The 21967-nt window shown below is 35.8% G+C and overlaps 1 protein-coding gene across 1 annotated transcript in view; it reads left to right on the top strand.

The window, feature by feature from the left end:
• Positions 1-21967, top strand: part of Oamb (Octopamine receptor in mushroom bodies) — a 47307-nt gene that overhangs the window by 15327 nt on the left and 10013 nt on the right. Inside the window, exons 2-3 of the mRNA XM_068769480.1 lie at positions 9292-9434; positions 20884-21120. Coding sequence (XP_068625581.1) covers positions 9292-9434; positions 20884-21120 — 380 coding nt within the window. The remainder of the gene's footprint in view (positions 1-9291; positions 9435-20883; positions 21121-21967) is intronic.

Genomic DNA, 21967 nt, shown 5'->3' with positions numbered 1-21967 from the left:
AAAGAAAGCAGAATTGTGGCATAAAAGAATAGAATGAAAGATTATGCGAAGTATGAAAATAGAGAATTAAAATAAAAAATAATTATGTGAATAAATAAAATTGCCCATAAAGTCCCTGTCCCACCAAAGATAGGGGTACGAGAGGCCCCCAATAGCGATTGCCATAAAAAAAAAGTCAGCGTCCATCGGCATACAAGAACTTTTATATAAAACACAAATATATAAACCCGAGATCAGCGTTATACAAACTCAGGCAGGGGTCATTTTAAAATTATAGATTTTCTCCATCACAAAGAGCACTAAAAATAACAAAGCCACTCGACTCGCTCGATGCCCTGACGAGGGTCCGGGTTCAATTACCGCGTCGGGGCATCCCCGTTTTATTTATTCACGGCCTCCGCTACTATTCAATATGGATCGTTATTTTATTATTTGCGAATATTTTTTTCGTCTGGATTGTTCATATTAAATACAATATTAAAAGGTTCTTTTACCTGTCAAATGACTTTTATTACTATCCATAAACCACCGAATTGACGATACTAATGAACGGTACCTTAATCCTTGTTACTGGTAAAGTTTCATAAAATCCTTTCTTAGCTGTTTTGAAATTAGTAATTTCAATATGTCTACAAAATTTCAAGTCTCTAAACTTTATAGTTTTTGAGATATCTTGATGAGTATACATAGGTAAAAGATCTTTGATACAAGATTTGTGTGGATACTGGAATCCAATCGCTAAACTACAATCAAATAAACTGGTATATAGTTTCTTATTTATTTTATTTTATTTCATCAATCATACAAAACCTTATAGTGGCAAAGGGAGGCAGCCAGTTTTTTTTATCTTCTTATTTGTATGTATATATGTGTAGGAGCAACGTTACGTCATCGACAGCGGCGCATCGAAAAGGGGAATCCCACAGAAGTAAAATTGTTCACTTACACCTGTATAAATACGGCCAAGCTCGAATAAATATACACACTTCTACTTCGGACTCCGTGTTATTACCCCAAGCACTACCGGTTATAGTAGTTCATATATATATATAAATACATAAATATACATATATATATGCATACATACATACATGCTTATCACAATATATCTGAAACCGTAAGGCTTAGAAATTTGGAATTTCGTAGAAATATTTCGTTTCTTAAGTAGAGGCTTTCTAAGAACTGATATTACGAAATGCCTCTCGTAAGTGGAATTGCTACGATGTAATATAATTTAAAAATGTATGTTTAGAAACTATAGATATATAAACGGGGACATGATTTTTTGGTATTTTAAAAATTGACCAAAAAAAGCAGTCCAGGCCACGAGAAAAAGGCAGAGAATACCTAACTAATATAGATAAAAAATATTCAATAAAAATCTTAATTAAATTGATTATTATATGAATGAAGTTGAACGAATATGCAAGTTTTAAAGCTGCATTGATATTTACTGATAATAAATTAATTGCACTTTGCAGTTTGAATTTTCATGCACTCCGGTCATCAAACATTGGGCTGATTGTAAATTGATTAAACGCATTGACATTTTAATTCGTGCACGACTGTACAATATTTGTACAATACGGTACGTGCTACGGCATAGCGGTCAACGGTAGACGTTGCAGAGCAGTGCGATTATCAAAAAGATAGCGAAAGATATGTTAAAGATATAGTATTCACAAGAAAGCTACTTTTAATTGGTGCCAAAAGACTTTTACAGCTCGATTGAAATCCCACATAGACTTACAATTGGTATACTGCTCGAGTGGCATTTGCAGATTCCGCGGATTCAGAGGACAAGATTGTAGAAATTGTCTTATGAAATATACGCGTCATTTAAAAATATTTATTACTCTACGACTGGCATCGAGGAACTGTACTAGCGTAACTACTGGATACGAAAAGCAGATGTGCGAGTAAAATGGACTGGAAATTCGATATTTGCTCTATTAAAAAAAACAAGTGTCAGCAACAAGTTTGTTGCAGTCTTGAATGAGTGTTTTATTTGTTTTTGATTAAAAATTAGTTTAATTACTCTTAATTTACTTGAATGTCTTTTACTAATGTCTAATACAATATTTGTCCGAATGGCTTCCAAACTCCGCATGACGTAGATAATTTACAGAATGTTTACTAGATGGTGCTAAATTACAAAATAATTATCGATTAATTTCGAATTATTGCATGCGACGCAACTAGATGGCGCTGTTTTTAATATTAAGAACGTTACAAAATTTTTCATTACATCTCGTAAGTTGAAATGGCACCGATTGTCGTCAATAATCTTTGTTAGACAAATATTCTATAATTGTGTACTTACTTTTTAGTAAGTGGTTTTTAATAAGTAATAGATTAAAGTATATTGCTAATGTAAGTGATAGCTTAAGCTAGACCTTCACACAAAGCCTTCAATGGATACCGTTAGAGAACATGCACAATCTTTTAAACTACGCAAAAGCGGTAATTGAACCAGAACCTTCGTCATACATTGAGAGCGTAAGCTTGGGCCTTTGTTGTTTAAAATCCCTTTGTGATACTGACAGGATTCGAATTATATTTTTTTTTCTTCATTTTCTGCAAGCCTTTAATATTTCTATGTGCCTTAACCCTGATCTTCAAGGATATATACTTTATTAGTTTTACAAAATTTTATTTCGTAATAATTTAGATTTCTTTGTAATAAATGTCTACAAAGATATTCTTAATCGACGCGAATTTTTTCTTAATCTTCTTACATTTATATATACTTCAACTGTCTCAAAAATTTGTTAAATTCAGTTTAATCCTTTGCAATAATAAACGAGGTATAGGTTCTCAAATAAATAAGTTTATTAACCATTTCAGCATTATATTATTGCGTCAAGAAAACCTAAATTTGTGCAACTGTTATCTAGGATTGTCACTGCTCACAAAGAAGTTTCCAGAGTATATCTCCCTTCACTATCTTTGAGGGAGGCATATGACTTGCAGTAGGCGTCTATCAGCTTATATAAATGAATTTTAATTTTAAATGAATTTGGTTTAGAATTTTCAAAGAATTTTTAGAACTGTATCATATTATTATTACGTTATATATTATTTCATATATCATACATTTTGAATAGGTTGTAACTTATATTGATTGATACAGTAGAGCATAAAATAAAATGAAAATTATGCTAAAATTAAAAGACCGAATATGAGGAAAATAAATTAGGCATACCTTTATCTAGATTTAAAGACTGACAGTAGTCGGTAGAGATTACAGATTACGACTAAGAAGAAACATTAATTGACAGTAACCAAGGTATAGTTTCACATCATTTAAAGCTTTTACATCTGTGTAAGAAAAGGACCAATATTTAGCCACCTCCGCACATGCAGTGGCAGTCGTGCAACAAAGCGTACCGCCCGCCAGCCCGCTCATAAATGCGCATGCGAAAACAATGCGAACTACACAACCGCCACTGCTCATTAACTCAACACGTGTTTCACCCCTCCACGGGGCATCTTCAGGAGTTATGTTACACCGATTAGTATTAAACACCGAGTGCTAATTCGCCGCATGTGCATTTATAAGCGGGCTGGCGGGCTTTGTTGCATGACTGCCATTGCATGTGCGTAGGTGGCTAAACATTGGTCCTTTTCTTACTTAGGATGGACTTCCGGCAAGGTAACGCCTGATTCCATTAAATATTTTACATCTATAACTAATAATTCTGTATATAAAAAAATGTATTCCAAAGTAATGTATAAAAGTAAAATTATTTTCTGCAAAAATTTTAACGGTGAAAGCCAAAAAAATGTGAGATAATTTCGAAGTTATAACGTAAATCATATTCCCAAACATCCGTCTACTTAAAAACTTTTCATTCTGATCTTTTTTAATTCAATCACGGGATGCGGTCAGAGTTATGGATTTGCATAAACACTGGCGCGACCCGCGGCGCCGTCCGCGCGGGGCGTAATTAAATAAAGTTCGCTTCCACCGATACTTCAATTCTCGTTGAGAAATATTTTATTACTTTTTTATTTATCAATACCAATCTTAACTTGCTTATATGATAGGATAACAGTTATATTGCAGTTGTATCTAGATTAAAATAATTTAGTTTAAATTTTAATGGCTCCTTTTATTGAAGGTGTGGCGTTCATTAGAACGCACCCAAATTTATTATCTATGAACGCATCTGTTTTTGGCATGCCCCTTCTTACACTCAGTACATCTCGCTCTCTCTCCGACGCGCCGCGCTACCGAGCGACCGTGTCGCTTCAACCGCTGTTCAACAAATGAAATACTTGTAACTCAGATTGAGATTTCTTCTTCTGTGATATAATAAGTTTAACTATCCGGCAAGTGTTTTTCTTTACATCGAATTATCTATTATGGGACGAGGGGCCCGTACTAATGAACACCCCTCAAAGGCTTCCCGATTCCCTGTCTTATTTTTAGGAATGTGACATGTTTTACATTTTTATTATCATACTATTTCTATCTCATTCTTCATAAATTCTCTCTTTCTTACTTCTTTGTTTCGAGGCTTAAAGGTTGTCAAGTTTAGAATGGGTCAACGTCGCAAGATGAATTAATGAAGTAATTCTTAAAGTCGTCAGGAGACACCGTCCACTTTCTGTCATTTAAATAGGAAATTTATGTGGGCGGCCTATGCCCAGCTGTGGATATCCTACGAATTAAATAATATTGATTATATTATATCACTGTGTTTGGCACTAATCGGTGCAATATAACTCCTGAAGATGTCCCGTGGAAGGGTGAAACACGTATTGAGTGAATTAGCGGTGGCAGTTGTGTAATTCGCATTGTTTGCCGCATGCGCATTTATGAGCGAGCTGGCGGGCGGTGCACTTTGTTACATGACTACTACTGCATGCGCGGAAATGGCTTAATATTGGTCTTTTTCTTACTTAAGATGGACTTCCGCAAAATAACGCCTGATTCCATTAAATAAATAATATTGATTAAATAAAACACCCTCGCGCTGTATAACAGTGTCCGTGCGACAGCAATATCACGTCACACACGTGCGTGTATTGCACGGACGAGACTCAAGATGCGATCGCGAGGTTCATCGATGTGAATGCGGCAACCGCCGCATATACTGGCGCACGACCTGAGGATGTCAATATTGAGTAGGGATGAGGAAGTGGTGGTGAAACACTGTAACCTGAAAAACAAAGAGAAAAAAATATTTTGGAAATATTAGACGTAAATATAAAAACAAAGGCATATGGCTAAAGTCTGTCGAATAAAGATCGTAATAATAATAGTAAATAAGTATCTAGGGCAGAAATTTTGAAACATATCTAAAACAATCACAATGTCGGGGTGTTTGAAATCACAGATATATAAAATACACAGCGGGATTGACAGTAATTGACGATAACATTAAGCAGTATCCAATCTGATCTAAAGTGAACTTGCCAGAACAAAATAATATTATTTAGACGTCTCCGCTGCGGCATGAATAAATAAACCATCTTATTGATATCCCAGGACCTGTAGCGAAATTGCAAAGTTAAAGATTCTCTAACTTTTTCATTGAATTATCTGTGAGTAAGGAGTTTCCGACATTTATATAAGCAGCCGATATCGTGATTTTAGACGGACCAAGTTCGAATTGCGCGGAGGTAGCTAATTTATAAAAGTTTACAACTTCTTTGTTTCGACTTTCGTATTTCAGTCATTAATTAATTTTATTTCCGCTTATACAAATGGAACTAAGTGTCTGAAATAATTCTTGCTACTTATTTTTAACAATAAACTTAGATACCTCTAATATTAACAACTAAAATATATACATTTAAAAAAACTTTGAAGTTAAACGGTTTTTGATACCCATATTGTGGTGATTGTGGAAAAATATGTACCTAGTCCGCCATATTGGAACGGCGTCAACTTGAATTTTAAATTTTGACATAATCATCGTGTTTTACTAGTGTAGCCCTTTCATTTGATACCCATATTGAGGGGGTTAAAGAAAAATACGTAATCCGCCATTTTGTATCGGCGGCCATCTTAGATTTATAATGTTATTGATTTTATTATATTGTATTGTCATCTAAATTAAATGTGTGTACCAAATTACAGATCAATCTGACAACGGGAAGGTGCTTAAATTTCAATTTCTAATTTTGACCCAAATAAATTCCGCACGGGTCGAACTAAATAAAACCGTTTAAAAAACATGTATTATATTTTTTCGTGTAATGTTATTAGTGACCTATCCAAGTTCAATTAAAAAAGAGCTTTTGATTGATAGGTTATAAGATAGAGCTTAATATTGTATAAAGCTGTATGTAGATATATATATGTAGCTGTGTGTGTGTGTGTATTGTATATCACGTTTGTCATTAAAAAGTTTAGAACTTTTACACATGTTTTTAATCACCCTGTTTAAAGTGATCATTCTGAAATATGTTATTATTTCTATTTAAATGCGATAGGCCAGTATATTCAGGCGGCACAGTCTACAGAGGCACTAAAAACTATCAATTTCTTCATCTTTTTAGTCTTTCCCATAGATCGACACGATGGCTGGTCTTCCTCTGCCTGCGTCCAGTGACTTTCAGCGATGAAATATGTCATCCGTTCACCAAGTGGGAGATCAACCCTCACCGCGTTCACCGGCTTGTAGTCACCGATCGAGAACTTTTGTGTGTTCTACTCTCTGCCATTTAATACGAGCAATTCTTCGAACTTGTTCCGTGAATTTGGTTCTTTCGCGGATACTTTATTTCTGAGCATAGCCCTTACCATTGCTCTCTGGGTAACGTTGAGTAGTAGTAATTACAACGTTTCGGATCCATATTTCATCACAGGCACACAGATTGGCCGGAGATATTCGTCTTTGGAATAAATATCCCGATAATCCAAAATTTGAAAACGCTTTTTCTTACTATATTATTATTAAATTATTTCTATTCTACTATACATTCACTCCTATAAAGTGTTTACACAGATAACCAACAAAATGTACAGTAAAAAAAATATGTTTTCATTGCAATAGTACACTATATTATTTAAGAGCTCACTCTGTGTTTGGCACTAATCGGTGTAACATATCTCCTGAAGATGCTCCGTGGAGGGGTGAAACACGTGTTGACTGATTTGGCGGTGGCAGTTGTGTGATTCGCATTGTTTGCCGCATACGCATTTATCAGCGAGCTGGCGGCCGGTGCACTTTGTTGCACGACTACCACTGCATGTACGGAAGTGGCTAAATATTGGTCCTTTTCTTACTTACGATGGACTTCCGTAAGGTAACGCCTGATTCCATTAAGTAACTATAATATTTGTTTTGATTACATTCTAATACGCGTTTTTATTATGATTATTATCAAATTTGTTGACTGAAAGAGAAAAGAGAAAATGATATTCTACTACTCTCTTCCCAATTTAATATTTAAAATACTTGCTAGTTTCATGACCTGATCGCCATCTTGCTTTTTCAGGTAAAAATCGCTGCTAATATAGCATTGTCGCCACGTCTTAAAATTTTCTAGCCCATTTACAGATCTCACTAAGCAGCATTTACAAAATAGCTTAGTTAATAAAAGGTGCTCTAGTAAAAATAAATTATTGTTTACAACATCAAAAATTAAATTAAAAGTTTATTTATTGTGTCCACTCTAAGCATTCTTTAGTCTGTGTCGTGTTCAAACGAAACCTTACAATACTTTAAAGATGTTAGAGCTTTTTAAAGCTGGATTGGATATCGGCACAATCGGCACTCCATGCCTTTCTCCCTCTGTCTCCCGTTCAACTAGGAACATGAACACTCGAGTGAAATTGGAAATAAATTCGCAACGGTCGCCTAGTTCTGGTACGGGAAATACGCAGTAACTTCATACAACCGATGCGAGATTGTTTCGAAACGAGATTTCGGAAAATGATACGACGGATAAAATGTCTTTGAGCATAAAACATTTTCCATAAATTGTTCATGAATTTAATATTTGAATAGGCAGTTAAATGAATGAAATGAACTTTCAAATGACAATATTTCATATTTCATATGAGTTTCATTACAAAAATGAATCATATATATTTTCTAATAATAATAATTGATTTTATTATTACTTTTAGGATCTACATTCTTACATCTACATCTACATTCTACATTAGAGAACGAATCTTTTTTTTTAATTCACCTTAGATATTAGATTTTTTGTATTATTCTCGCGGGTGTATAAATCGCTATGTAACTCCGTAGTGATGTTCCGTATGGAACCGCCACGTAGTTTTCTTTAAATTGATTTAGGATAGAGAACCTCTCTATTCTATACATAAGGCCTTCTATGCATAAAAGATAAAATAATGTGGTGGTGATGGTTGTGATGGTGAATACGGTGGTGGTGATCACAATGATGATTATATTTATGGTGACGATGACAGCTGTGGTGAATGTTATGATGATGGTGGTGTAGATGACTATGGTGACGATGAAAGCTGTGGTTATGATAGCGGTGGTGGTGATGCTGATAATGATAAAATATTTATCATTTAGTTTTGGAGTTCACGATTCGATCAGATTTCTTCGAGATCTGACCAAGGATTGTCGTTTCTGCCCATAGAAGCTCACTGTAAGACATAGCCCCCCCCCCCCCAAAGATATCTATAGACAGAGATATACTACAATATATATAGTGTATATATATATATATATATATATATATATATATAAATATATATATATATGGTCAATGGTGGTTGGTATGATGGTATCCATTAAGGATTACTATATAGTCGGAGTCGCTGGAACTGCCTATTGTCCTGTTACATGCCTTCTTCAATTCATTATAAATAGTGTTACAAACCACTAGTTACAGAACCCCCTAAACAATAAACACTGAACTCTATTGCTATGAACACGCGTAACTTTGAAGTTATTTATAAATTTTTGTGTACGGTTCTCGGAAATTCTAACCGAGTACTATCTCGAACTTACTAGAACCTTATCCGTAGTATAAAACACTCCATGACGACAGTTCAGTTTTGTTTTTCGATTTATAGGACTAAAGGAAATCTACGATCAGTGATACAAAGCGACTATTTGGCAAGTTATTTGGACAGTGATTTCTTGAGCGAGTTTGGACTAAGCGAAAGTATACATTGTGTTAAAGTAGGGTGACCATATGATTTGTGAATAAAGGACTCCTTGTGAACCAGTGGTGTTTCATTTCGAGTCAGAACCTGTAGTACGTAATAACAGTTTAAAAAACATCGTAAGAGACTTTGTAAATTCAATTACATACATTTCCTTCTAAGGTGTTACATTATGTTACCAGGGAATTGCCTCGTGATAGCAGCGGTGCTGTGCTCTTCAAAGCTTCGAAGCGTCACCAACCTGTTCATCGTGTCGCTGGCTGTTGCCGACCTGCTGGTGGGCCTCGCTGTGCTGCCTTTCTCCGCCACCAGGGAGGTATTCAAGGTATGATATTTGGTCTCATTCTGTTTCAACAGGACGTTGCCACAACTCACACAGTAAATTAATTTAAAATCTAATTTCTCGTTCGCATAATTTTATGAAACTCAAATTTAAATAAGCAAAATGGGATGGTATCACTTCTCGGCTGCAGTAGCGCTATTCAGCGGCTAGGCACGAAGCTTGGATTCACGAACTGTGTAGTAATCTGAGGACTTTCTTGCAATATTTTGTTCTTCACGAACATCTTCACCAATCACACTTTTCTCCCTTCCTCACCAAAACTTAAATTATTTAACTTATGCTTCTTTTAATGCTCTATCTAGAAATGAACAGATGTTTTTTTTTCATCATTATCAGCTGATAGACACCCTTTACAAGGCATAGTCTCCCTCTCCCCCAATATCGCCATATTAACTAGTCTTTTTTGGTTTTGGGAAGGAAATCTTCCGGGTATTCAAGACACCCTGCCTCTGGGAGGTATATCTCCCGGTGTAAGATGGCCAAGCGATCTTCTTTAGCGTTATGCTATTTTAGATAGCCTGTCCCGGATTTCACGCAAGCCCTTAAAATATTAACGGATCTTACACCAACCTTTCGGCCCCAACGGTCGATGGTGTAGATAAATGAAGAAAGGCGATTCATAGAGGAAAATTTGCAAATGAGGAAAGATAGAAAACGTGAAAGACAAAAAAAAGGCATTAAAGATGTTGTGAAGAAAGGAAGGAGTGTGTAAATAAAAATGAAATAAATCTGAAAAATTTATTTACCCGAAATGTAACGTCCTTGATTCACACATGGCAGGACAACTAGATATCTCCGAACGGGGAACATTAAACAAAGGTCTATTCTTCGAGCTACTTCTTGATTCTTCTGCTAATTTCAACCAATCTAGCAGCGAAGCTATGCCAAGGCACTGCTCTGCTTTCTGTGTGCCGTGGTGATATTTGTACTTGTCAGGGCTAAATCCTTCAACAGGTTACAGATCTGATTTCGTTGTTGTACATCTCATTCCTTCTTGTTTAGACATTTTATCCTTTATAGGCATCTGACCTCTGTTTCGGCAGATATTAAGCGATGACGAAGTCTACAACGCTGCATGCTTGCCTAGAAGAAACCTATTCAATCTAGTCTTGAAGAATCCTAAGTTATAATTGTCTGGAAACAGAGATGCCAGTAGGTTGTTTCATTTCCTGGCTGTTAGCATTATAAAAGTATCAGCAAAACGCTTAGTGCAGGTGAAAGTAATTTTAACCGTGTATGGATGTCGTGAATCCATACGTCTTGTTGTCTGATAAAAGAAAGATATATGGGAATTATTTGGTATAATTCCGCAGAACACTCATCAAAATTCAATTAGTAGAATAAAAATAAACTGGTTGATTATTTTTCACCGATACTCTAAACCAGTGATTCCCAAAGTGGTCTATATTGACCCCTGGGGGTCCATGAAATGAAAATGGAGGTCCACGATAGTGGATCTCAACACATACACTGATAGTACCTATTTACTTACATCATACTATCTATTAATATCAAAACAGATTGAATTGACGCCAAATGTTGATAATTTATTTTTAAAGCATCAGGTTCATCCTTCTCACTAAAAATATTGACTTATTATTGCTTATGTTATTTTATTTATATATTATAGTTTATTTAATGTTACGTATATTTTACGTAACAGATACAAAATTAATAATTTATTTTAAGTAGTTTTAATTTAAATTCAATTAATTAATATATAAATTAACATGTGTTTTACTTAAATTTTTTAACACTAAACTTCACTACAGTTAGTAGTTAGTAAGTAGGGGGTCTACCCAACACGGAAAAACATGGCAAGGGGTCTACGACACAAAAAAGTTTGGAGAACTCTGCTCTAATCTTTGGTTTCCAGGTAGCAATAAGACTTATTAACACGCATCGCGAAGTTCTTGAAAAATGAAATAAATCCATCCTGGAAGATGTCGCTGATATATCCTCAACATTTTAGCATTGAATCAAAACGTTTATGTTAATTTGTCTATGATCTTTGGTTTATACTTTATGATATAGATTGGTATAAGTGCATTATGGAATACATTTTAAAATAAAAAAAAAAATAGCAAATCAATTTACTTTTGATCCACGTTAAATTTAAACAAAAACTTAAGTGCAAGACGAAATTCTGGGTATAGCCCTCTCCATTACTCTCTAGGTAACCATGTGCCTTCTCATGAGACCCGTTGCAAGTGACCGGTGTAACATAACTCCCGAAGATGCCCCGTGGAGGGGTGAAACACGTGTTGAGTGATTTGGCGGTGGCGGTTGTGTAATTCGCATTGTTTGACGCATGCGCATTTATCAGCGGGCTGACGAGAGGTACACTTTATTGCACGACTACTACTGCATGTGCGGAAGTGGCTAAATATTGGTCCTTTTCTTACTTAGGATGGACTTCCGCAAGGTAACGCCTGATTCCATTAAATATGCAAGTGACCGCGTCACCTTTAAAAAACACTTTAAAAAATTATATACGGAATCACCTAATTCATATTGAAATTGTTAAGTAAAGCCTACTTTCATCTTAACTTCTAAACTTCGTAAAATAACAAATGATTAATTTTGAAAAATCTCTCCGTAATGCCATTAAACACAATATCCATAGAAAACAACGAAAGACTCGTCATTTTCTCTAATTAGACACCTTAGGCATCGCTCCGCCAGCAACAGATGGGACGAGAAAAGTTCTTAGTACATCCAAAAATCAACCTTAACGGGCTATGCTAAGGTTCTGTTTAAATAACCACTCTTCACCCGTGAAATCAGTTACGGAGTCGAATAACTTTAGACGTTATCGCATAAGAGATTAATTTTATTTTACCGGGAGGAGTCTGCGAATGGATGTCATTTAATAAAGTTGCTAATTTGAAAAACGAACTCTAAGTTGTAGAATGTAAAAATGAATTTTCATCGCACCGTATTTCCAATGAAAATGTTTAATATGCAAGAACTCATTACCTAGGCAGCTAGGTTTTTACCCGGTTTTAAGTTCTAATTTGGAACGCGGAATATTTTTATTTTTAATTCGAGAGATCTTTTGCTTCCATTTATCCAAAATATTATTTTATAAAAAGAGATCCGTAGATGAACAAAATTACCAGACATTGTCCAGCGAATTTTCCGTATTGGGGCTTCAAGATTCTGGTGTAAAGATACAAGGTAGACAACCTTGTTAAATTTAAAGAAAACGTTGGATGCTGGTCTCTTCCCAGCAGTCCTATTTTAAATCCATTAGAGAGTATAGAAGATGCACAACAAAGACGGTAGAGGACTGAACCTTGCGATCGTAGGTCGCGGGATCGATATTCGGGCTACAATCTTTTAATTCACACTTTGTGCTTTAATTATTTGAGACTACTACTGCTGACAAAGAAGTTTCCAGAAGATGGGCAGCAGATTCCTCTGCGTACCATAATACAATGAGATAGCAACCCGCCTACCAACAGTTGCAATTTTGATATATCCCTTCATAGATATCTCTGGAGAAGGCCCATGCATTGCAGTGGGCATCTATGAGCTGAAACGACGACGAAGCGTGGGAGGCTGTCGAGCACCGCAGATGTTCCAAAGTTTCGAAGATATTTCTTTAAATACGTATTCAGAGTTCCAATTCGATAATTCCCAAATGAAATACGACCTAAAATCAAAGACTGAGTAAGAGGATTATCTGAATAACTGTATACAGTTATAACAATCACGTTAATGTGTATAAACAACAATAAAAAAACCCCAAATGATATAAAAATGATTGTGCAAGTTAATCGAAAACTAGCGCCATCTATCGTAATTTCATTCAACCACTAGAAGACAGGATCAGGAATGTCAAAGTTAAAAGCTAACTTGGTCCGAATAAACAATCATTATCCTTATGTTATCACCACAACAAATATTTGTATTTTGTAATAAAATACGTTTATTATAAAGCATGTCCGGTAGCATAATTCGAAATTTAAATACAAATTTTTCGATTACTGTTAAACAAAATAGCAAATAAAAGACAGTAACAGCTTTATTATTTATGCGGATTTTATAATCATGTAATAATATTGAAAAAAAAATACACCGCGCATTCGTATTCAAAAGGCATTTAAAGATCAATAATTCGCAAGCAATAGCTCGTTGAAAGTTTTATTTTCGGCACAATATTCGACGATTACATGATGCTTCAATTAAAGATTTGATTCGTCTGAGATCGCGGAAGTTCCGAGCAATAGATTTAACCGCAAACAATTCATAACCGGAGCCTGGCCGAACGTCAAGGTAAAACATGGAACTACTCTTCGCGAACAGCTGGAACGATGATCCGCGTCCGCTGTTATTACTTGCAAAGTCGTTTATGGAGTATGTCCATAACTACATAAGTACATCGAACATAAGATAACTTTTTACAAGGAAAGCCTATTAAAAATCAATAAAGAAGTGATTGTAGAACTGACGAGGTCCGCAGAAGAACCAAGATCACCGACGTAGCTCGAAGAATTGCTTGTCCGAGGCAGTGGTCGGGGCGAATCGCTCGTGCAAGCGATGGCTGTTGAGGTTAAAAGATTCTACAGTGGCGACTTTGAGCCGATGATATAGTTAGATAGATAAATACTATAGAGTTTCATTATACATATTCTTCTTCTTTCAACTGATCGACGCTCAAAGTCATAGGCATCGCCCAAAAATTACAACGATTACTAATTTTGCGCTAACTGCATCTAGCGACTTTCCAACACCTAGACTATGTCATCGGCTCGTGGTCACCACTGTAGAATCTTTCAACCTCAACAGCCATCGATTGCACGAGCAATGCGCCCGACCACTGCCTCAGACGAGCAATTCTTCGAGCTACGTCGGTGATTTTGATTCGTCTGGGGACCTTGTCAGTTCTACAATCACTTCTTTATTGATTTTTAATATGCTTTCCTTGTAAAAAGTTATCTTTGCAAGTAATGACGGCCGACGGAGATCATCGTTCCAGCTGTTCGCGAGGAGCAGTTCCATGTTTTAATTGGTCCTTGAAGTTCAGCTAGGCTCCGATTGTGAGTTGTTAGCGGTTGAATCTATTGCTCGGAACTTCCGCGATGTCAAACGAATCAAATCTTTACTTGGTTCTTTTGTCTCTTGGTCTCTTCTTTTGGTCTTGGTTCTTCTACGAATCTCCTCAATTGTGATCATACCTCGCAATGAAATTCCGAGTATAACTATTGCTCTCTGGTTAAACTATAGAAATTTAAATATACGAATTTAACGATGATATTAAAATACTTTTAACTAAACATTTCGCTGTAGAGAATTTTTGTTCGTTTTTCGTCTTCACTGCAGGCTTTTTAATTTTCTATTCAACGCACATGTGCTTTTATAATATAATGCAGGGTAATTTAATAATGGATTATTATAACTTTTTTTTTAATTTTCTCCTGTAGATATAATAAGGTCTACATAGCAGTGATGACGGTGAACGTAGACTTTTTTTCTAAGTTCCCTTTGTTAGTTCACAATCGCTCAGAAAGTTATGAAGAGAGTTATGCTATTGACTTCTCTACGAGGACGAAAAAGTAGTGGTGGGTTACTGAAAGTTTACGAAACAGTCCAGTAGATTGGGAAATTGAAGAAGAAGTAAATAACTCCCGTGGTAGCAGGTAGGATCACGGGAAAGCACTGAGTGGAATGTCAACCCACAAGGTGAATAGACGACCTTGTTAAGACAGAAAGACGCTGGACGCTGCATCCATCCATTCCAATTATAAATCTATATGGGTAAGAAAAGGACCAATATATAGCTACTTCCGCCATGCAGCAGTAGTCGTGCAATAAAGTGCACCGCCCGCCAGCCCGCTGATAAATGCGCATGCGGCAAACAATGTGAATTACACAACTACCACCGTTAAATCACTCAACACGTGTTTCATCCCTCCACGGGGCATCTTCAGGAGTTATGTTACATCGATTAGTGCCAAACACAGAGTAAATTGTACACTGCACGACTACCACTACATGTGCGGAAGTGGCTAAATATTGGTCCTTTTCTTACTTAGGATTGACTTCCGCAAGGTAACGCCTGATTCAATTAAATATGTTATATAGAGAGGCACGTGTTAAGTATATGTTACACCGTTTAGTGCTAATCACAGAGTGGACTCCGTGCAAAAGCCTGAATCAATTAGATAAATCTATAGGGGATCGCATCAGAAATGTGGAGTACCGCAGAAGAACCAAAAGTATCGACTTAGATCAAATAATTACTATTCTAAAGTGGCATTGGACGGGACATATCGCTCGTGTAACCTTGGACAGTTTGGGCCTAAAGGATCTAGAGGGGCTACCACGAGCCCGTAGACGCGGGGTAGGTAGGCCCCCCCACTGGGGTGACCCGCCAACGTGGGGATCTTTAGAGGAGATCTAAAAAGAAGAAAAAGGGGGAGGCGAATGTCTATTAATTGACATCCTTCGGTCGTTGTGATGAAAAGAAATGTTTCCTATGTGATTGGTAATATGGAATATTCACCCGTATGTAATTTAATAAACCTTACCGAGTCTTGACTATAAAACCTTGAGTATTTGTCGAATTCTTTGTCTATATTATATATTACATAAATATATTATGTACAATTTCAACATAGATAACAGATTACTATAGCCATCATCACCATGTTCATCATATTAGCTGATTGACGCCCTGTGCATGGCCTAGGCCTCGCTCAAAGTTCGCCACGATGACCGGTCTTTTACTTCCTGTAAAGATTAAACACGTTTATTCAACATTAGAACTTTTAACAGAACTCTTATTGATGGTCAATATACTATCTATTTATTTTTTTAAATATTTTATTTTTGACTCTACTCTGCTTCGAACTGTGTTTATAGTTGTTGAGAAGAAGCAGGAAGAAACTCCACAACAACACATCTTTTAATAAAGTTTAACATAGATTTATACATATACACTTTAACAAATATTGCCTGAATTAAAATTAAAACAAGCGACATCACTGTCAAGGATTTTTGTCTTTTAAATATTCGCTTATAGAATAATAAGCCTTTTCCAGTCTACGGCTCGTGTTTGCCATGTGAGAACCTTCTGGAGCCAACCTACTGCAGGGCAAGAACTCTACAGGCAATTCCTCGAACTACCACCTATCAGTGACTGGATCTTCTACGGAACTCTTCTTTTCCGCATAGGCTGATCTACAGCTTTCTGGGTGACCTTGAACTTTTTACTGACATTAATAGAACCTTTTTTTTCAACTGTAACATATTTTTTGAGAAAGGCTGGTGGTTATAATTTAACAAGGATCCTATTGCCATTAGTATTAAGCTAATTATACAGTTGTTCGCCCTATTGCGCTATGCTAGGATTATTATTATTTATTTATACAAAAAATATATAAATATTTATTCAAAAAAAAAAACCCTGCCCACTGTCACTTTAAACGTGCAATTCATTGAACTACTTTGTTCACTTTTTTATCCTTTATAGACGAAGCATTTTACCTCGTTCTTGCCTGATGTAAAGCAATCAAGGTCTATAATGCTTTTCTTAAAGACTCTTAAGTTATAATTGTTTGGTAACAATGAGGTTGTTGCAATCCTTGGCTGTTCGCACTTTAAAAGTATTAGCAAAACGCTTAGTGCAGGTGGAAGGAATTTCAATCGTGTAGGGTTGTCGCAAAGTAAGTCTTGTGCGATGGAAGAAAGAAGATGTAGGATTTATTTGGTGTAATTCCTCTGCACACTTTCCAAAGTATAGTACAGACACTTTTTCTTTATTATTATAGAACATAAAAATGTTCGCACTATAAAAGTATTAACAAAACGCTTAGTTCAGGTGGAAGGAATATCAATCGTGTAGGGTTGTCGCAAAGTAAGTCTTGTGCGATGGAAAAAAGAAGATGGAGGAATTATTTGTTGTAATTCCGCTGTACACTCTCCAAAGTATAGTACAGACACTTGTTCTTTATTATTATAGTACATAAAAATATTTCAAATATAAAAACTTAACATTAAGGGAATACATACTTCTCTATTTGAATTATGTACCACTCGACAGCGACTGGCTGCCCATTCTCGAGGCATTCCCGGACACTTGTTGCCGCGCGCCGACGGATATAAAACGCTCTAAATTACAGATAACGTTCCAGATTAAAAATGTCCTCGGATTTTATTTTTTTAAACGTTAAATAACGAAAGAGATTTTTCATTTAAATTTATCGTTCTGATAAAATAGACCGTATATATTGGTTGGTTAAACTCGAAGCGTTGAAAAATAATATCTTAATTAAAATTTGTGAAAATATTAATTAATAAAAGGACCAATATTTAGCCACTTCCGCAAATGCAGTGGTAGTCGCGCAATGAAATGCACCGCCCGCCAGCCCGCTGATAAATGCGTATGCGGCAAACAATGCGAATCACACAACCGCCACCGCCAAATTACTCAACACGTGTTTCACCCCTCCACGGGGCATCTTCAGGAGTTTTGTTACACCGATTAGTGCCAAATACTGAGTCCATTTGATGTATAAACGCGCCTGTTCAGCTTGGTATGCTGATCTTATTTAGCCACTTTGTAGAAAGTGGCTAAATATTGGTCCTTTTATTACTTAGGATCGACTTCCGCGAGGTAACGCCTGATTCCATTAAATATATAAATTAAAATATTCCTCGATAATATACAGTATGATTCGTTATGGGTGTACTAGATTTTAATGGGTGAATGTACATCACATTAGCTGTCAATTAATATATCGTACATCCTATATAAACATCAACAGTTTATGAATTTACACAAACAGAAAATCGTAATGATAATTTTTTTTTAATTTATTACAGTTACTAGCTGCGGCATTTAAATGAAAAAATAAATTAATTAAACATTTTTCAGATGTATCAATTTATAAAGAATGATTGAAAAGATTTGTAAAATATTTAAAATTGCTGATAAATGTTGTACATTCATCACTGAAAGCTTTCACATCACAACCAAACACTCTGTATAATTAAACTAAAAAATATACAAAATTATTTGATCTAAGATACATATAAAATAGTATATATGTAAGAAATACGTGTCTGACATTGTTTTTAAAGGTTTATAAACTACACATAACATTTTGTAAGAAATATATTTTGTTTAATATCTCTGGAGTTGAATATTTTCAAGTTTTTTTTTCGTATAATTCGTTAATGCAGTGCTAGGCCAGCTGTAGAGATTTCAAACTTGCGACAGATAAAGTTTGACTCTCGCGATACAAAGTTATAATTTACACTTTGTATAATTTATTATAAGCTATTTTATTACTCTTTTTTATTATTTAAATTATACTCGTTCTTTTTATATTAATCTATTGCTTTTAATTGTTTTTAAGCATTTTTGCATATCTCCAAAAAGGTCTGGCTACAATCCATCATGAACGGGCTACAAACTGTGTTAAATATTTGCTTTAATATTTCATCATAATAATTAACATAAACCGTGGTAGTCAAGCGGTAGAAGACTGGGATCTACGATCGTATATCACGGGTTCTATTCTCGAAATACAATCTTATATAATTTAAACATTGTGCACTAATTGTATAGGATTGTCACTGCTCAAATTTAACCACACTGCGATCGCCAATTCTTCTGCCAAGCTTGGCGATTATTATGTATTGCCCTATGAATATCTTTGAACATACAATACAAGTAATACAATACATTTCCATACACATGTAGGAGTGGTCGTAGTACTGTAGCTTCTTGTTCTTCGGTAGCTTCTTGTTCTTCGGTAGCTTCTTGTTCTTCGGTAGCTTCTTGTTCGTCGGTTGCTTCTTGTTCGTCGGTTGCTTCTTGTTCGTCGGTTGCTTCTTGTTCGTCGGTTGCTTCTTGATGTGTTGACCGCACCTCCGCTAGCCCTTATAATGAGCGCGGAGACTCTCAACAGCGCGTTGCAGATTTCCGTTGCGTCTACTGTGGCGCCATCTGTCATTTATCTGTTTCACTGCCGCCGCCGCCGCGATGCATTTGACGGTCACGTGGGTAAGAGTTTGGTGTTCGAGTGGCGCGCGATATGCACGCCACACACATATTGAGTACGCTTTAAATGTTTCTTCTATACACACAAAGATCATATTAGAAAATATACATTAAATGGATGTGATTCGACTCTAACCATATAATGTTTAAACATAAAATAATATTATATGCCGTATCCAATTTTCTTTTATCATTGGCATATCGAGTAGGGTTTAAAATAAACATTTGCGTGAATATTGAACAAGCAATTTGTAAATGTATCCTTAACGTATCAGATTTGAAAGCGTCAATACCAGCTAATAGCGCTCCTGTAATCTGATGGTGTTTTATCTGATTTACTTGTTTGTAATATCGAATTGATTTCTGTTCATGAACTTCAGGGAGCTGTTCCGATATGTACTGCCTGATTAATAATAGATGTAGAGCTTTAAAAGGTTGAATATATAGCTCATTTGACAGCAAAAGCATTAAGGTTTTTACGAATAACAATATTATCAAAAACTAAGGTGGACTTGTTAATAAAAATGTCTTCTTGACTTGTCCGTTTATAATAATTACAAGTCAAGTTAATTGTCTTGTTAAAAAAAAAGTGTAAGCCGAAATGTAATCAATTGTTTAATACGTGTTAAATACTTCCATTGACAATTAAATTTGAATATATTGTTGCATTATTTACTGCCAATTATAACTTAGAAGTCTTCTAGAAAAGAGTTAATTGGTTTCTTTTGGACAAGCGAGGGAAAGGAAGGTCAAAGGAGGAAAGTGTATGACAATTTCCGTAAGAAACTATTCTTTGTTTCAGCCCTTAGACGCCATCATGGAATGTGCCTATTGCAAACATCACCAGGATACTCGGCCTTGCGTTGTTCATATCCCGCGATCTTACTCTACAACTCGAGAACCTTTCGACCGTTGAAGTCTTCGGCTGCACAAGCCATGAACCCCTTTCTTTTCCACTTCATTGACCTTTGATTGAATCATTGACCTTAGTTTTTCACCCCTGTCGTCTATTAATGCAGTGCTATGCTTTCAAAGTGTAAACCGTTATAATCAATTATTTAATATGAAAAAAGTACTTTTAATGACAGGTAAATTTGTATAAAGTCAAGGAATACATGAGACGTAAATATCTATTCAGACAGGTCAAATAAAGAAAGTATATGAAACCGTCAGGAAGAAACCGTACCTCATTTCAACCCGTAGAAGCCCAATGCAAGGCATATACCTCCCCCAAAGACATCTATGGTGGGATATACTATGATCACCGCGCTTGGCAGACGAGTTTGTGATCGCATTGTGCCATTTTGGTCCGCTAAGGACATTGCTGCCCATCCTCTTGGAACTTGTTAATTATTTTTCACCCTGTATAATAGAAATGAATTATCTTTTCAAATAAAATTATATGTTTCCTCGTAGATATGGATATTTGGAGACGTGTGGTGCTCAGTGTGGTTAGCTGTCGACGTGTGGATGTGCACGGCTTCGATCCTCAACCTGTGCGCCATCTCCCTGGACCGCTACGTGGCTGTCACCAGACCAGTGAGCTACCCTAGCATCATGAGCAAGAAACGCGCCAAGGCACTGATCGCTGGTCTCTGGGTATTGTCTTTCGTCATCTGTTTCCCACCACTTGTAGGGTGGAAGGATAAGAAAGTAAGTAAAATTTCTATTTATATAATTTAATACAAAATAATCTGGACTAATTCCTGGGTGCCGTTTTAACTGACATATATATTTAATATATACAAAGTTTAGATAAAATAAGCATGTATGTAACAGCATATATATTGTGAAAAACAAAAGTTCTCATTTTTTTTGATATTTGACATAAATAATTAATTTAAAAATTAATTACACTTAAGTTAAATATTAATATTAATTAATTAATATTATTATTCATATATAAGGATATAGTATCAAATTTTATGAGTTCATATAATACATATATTACTTATACTATGTCAACTTTCATGTTATATCTACGAGTACAAAGATTTAGCGCTATGTTCTTTTAAGATCTCACTACAAACAGACAAGCAAAGAGTTCTGATGTATATTTAATGAACGTTCTTTTTTTAAAAACCACTAACATCTAAGGCAGAAGAGAACTTTCGTGTCTCCTTGCGTAATATAAAATATATAAAGTCCAAAAGAGCAAAGGGCACCTACGTAGCTCGAAGATTTGCCGGGATTATATCGCTTGTGCAAGCGAAGGTTCTTGAGTAGTTACCGCGAGCTGTAGATACGGAATATATGGCCGCCCCCACTGGGTGTGACGATATAGTAATATCCGAGATGTCGTTGTATACGGGTAGCGCTGGATCTTTGGGAGAAGCCGATCCGCAGATATGATGATGTTGATGCTGTTCACGAGACCAAGGCACGTGATAGTCTTTATAAATGACATAACAACCATCCATGACCACGCCATTCTTGGTCTACAACCACACAAAATTACATGAGGCTCGTGGCTATGTTTCCGGGAGTCCTGTTTTTTTGG

This window comes from Battus philenor, unplaced genomic scaffold (assembly GCF_028537555.1).
Source record: "Battus philenor isolate CCGP_79_NKW_IND1 unplaced genomic scaffold, ilBatPhil1.0.hap1 SCAF_28, whole genome shotgun sequence".
Lineage (NCBI taxonomy): Eukaryota > Metazoa > Arthropoda > Insecta > Lepidoptera > Papilionidae > Battus > Battus philenor.
Note: the sequence above shows the minus strand (reverse complement) of the source record. Positions and strands in the feature narration are given on the sequence as shown.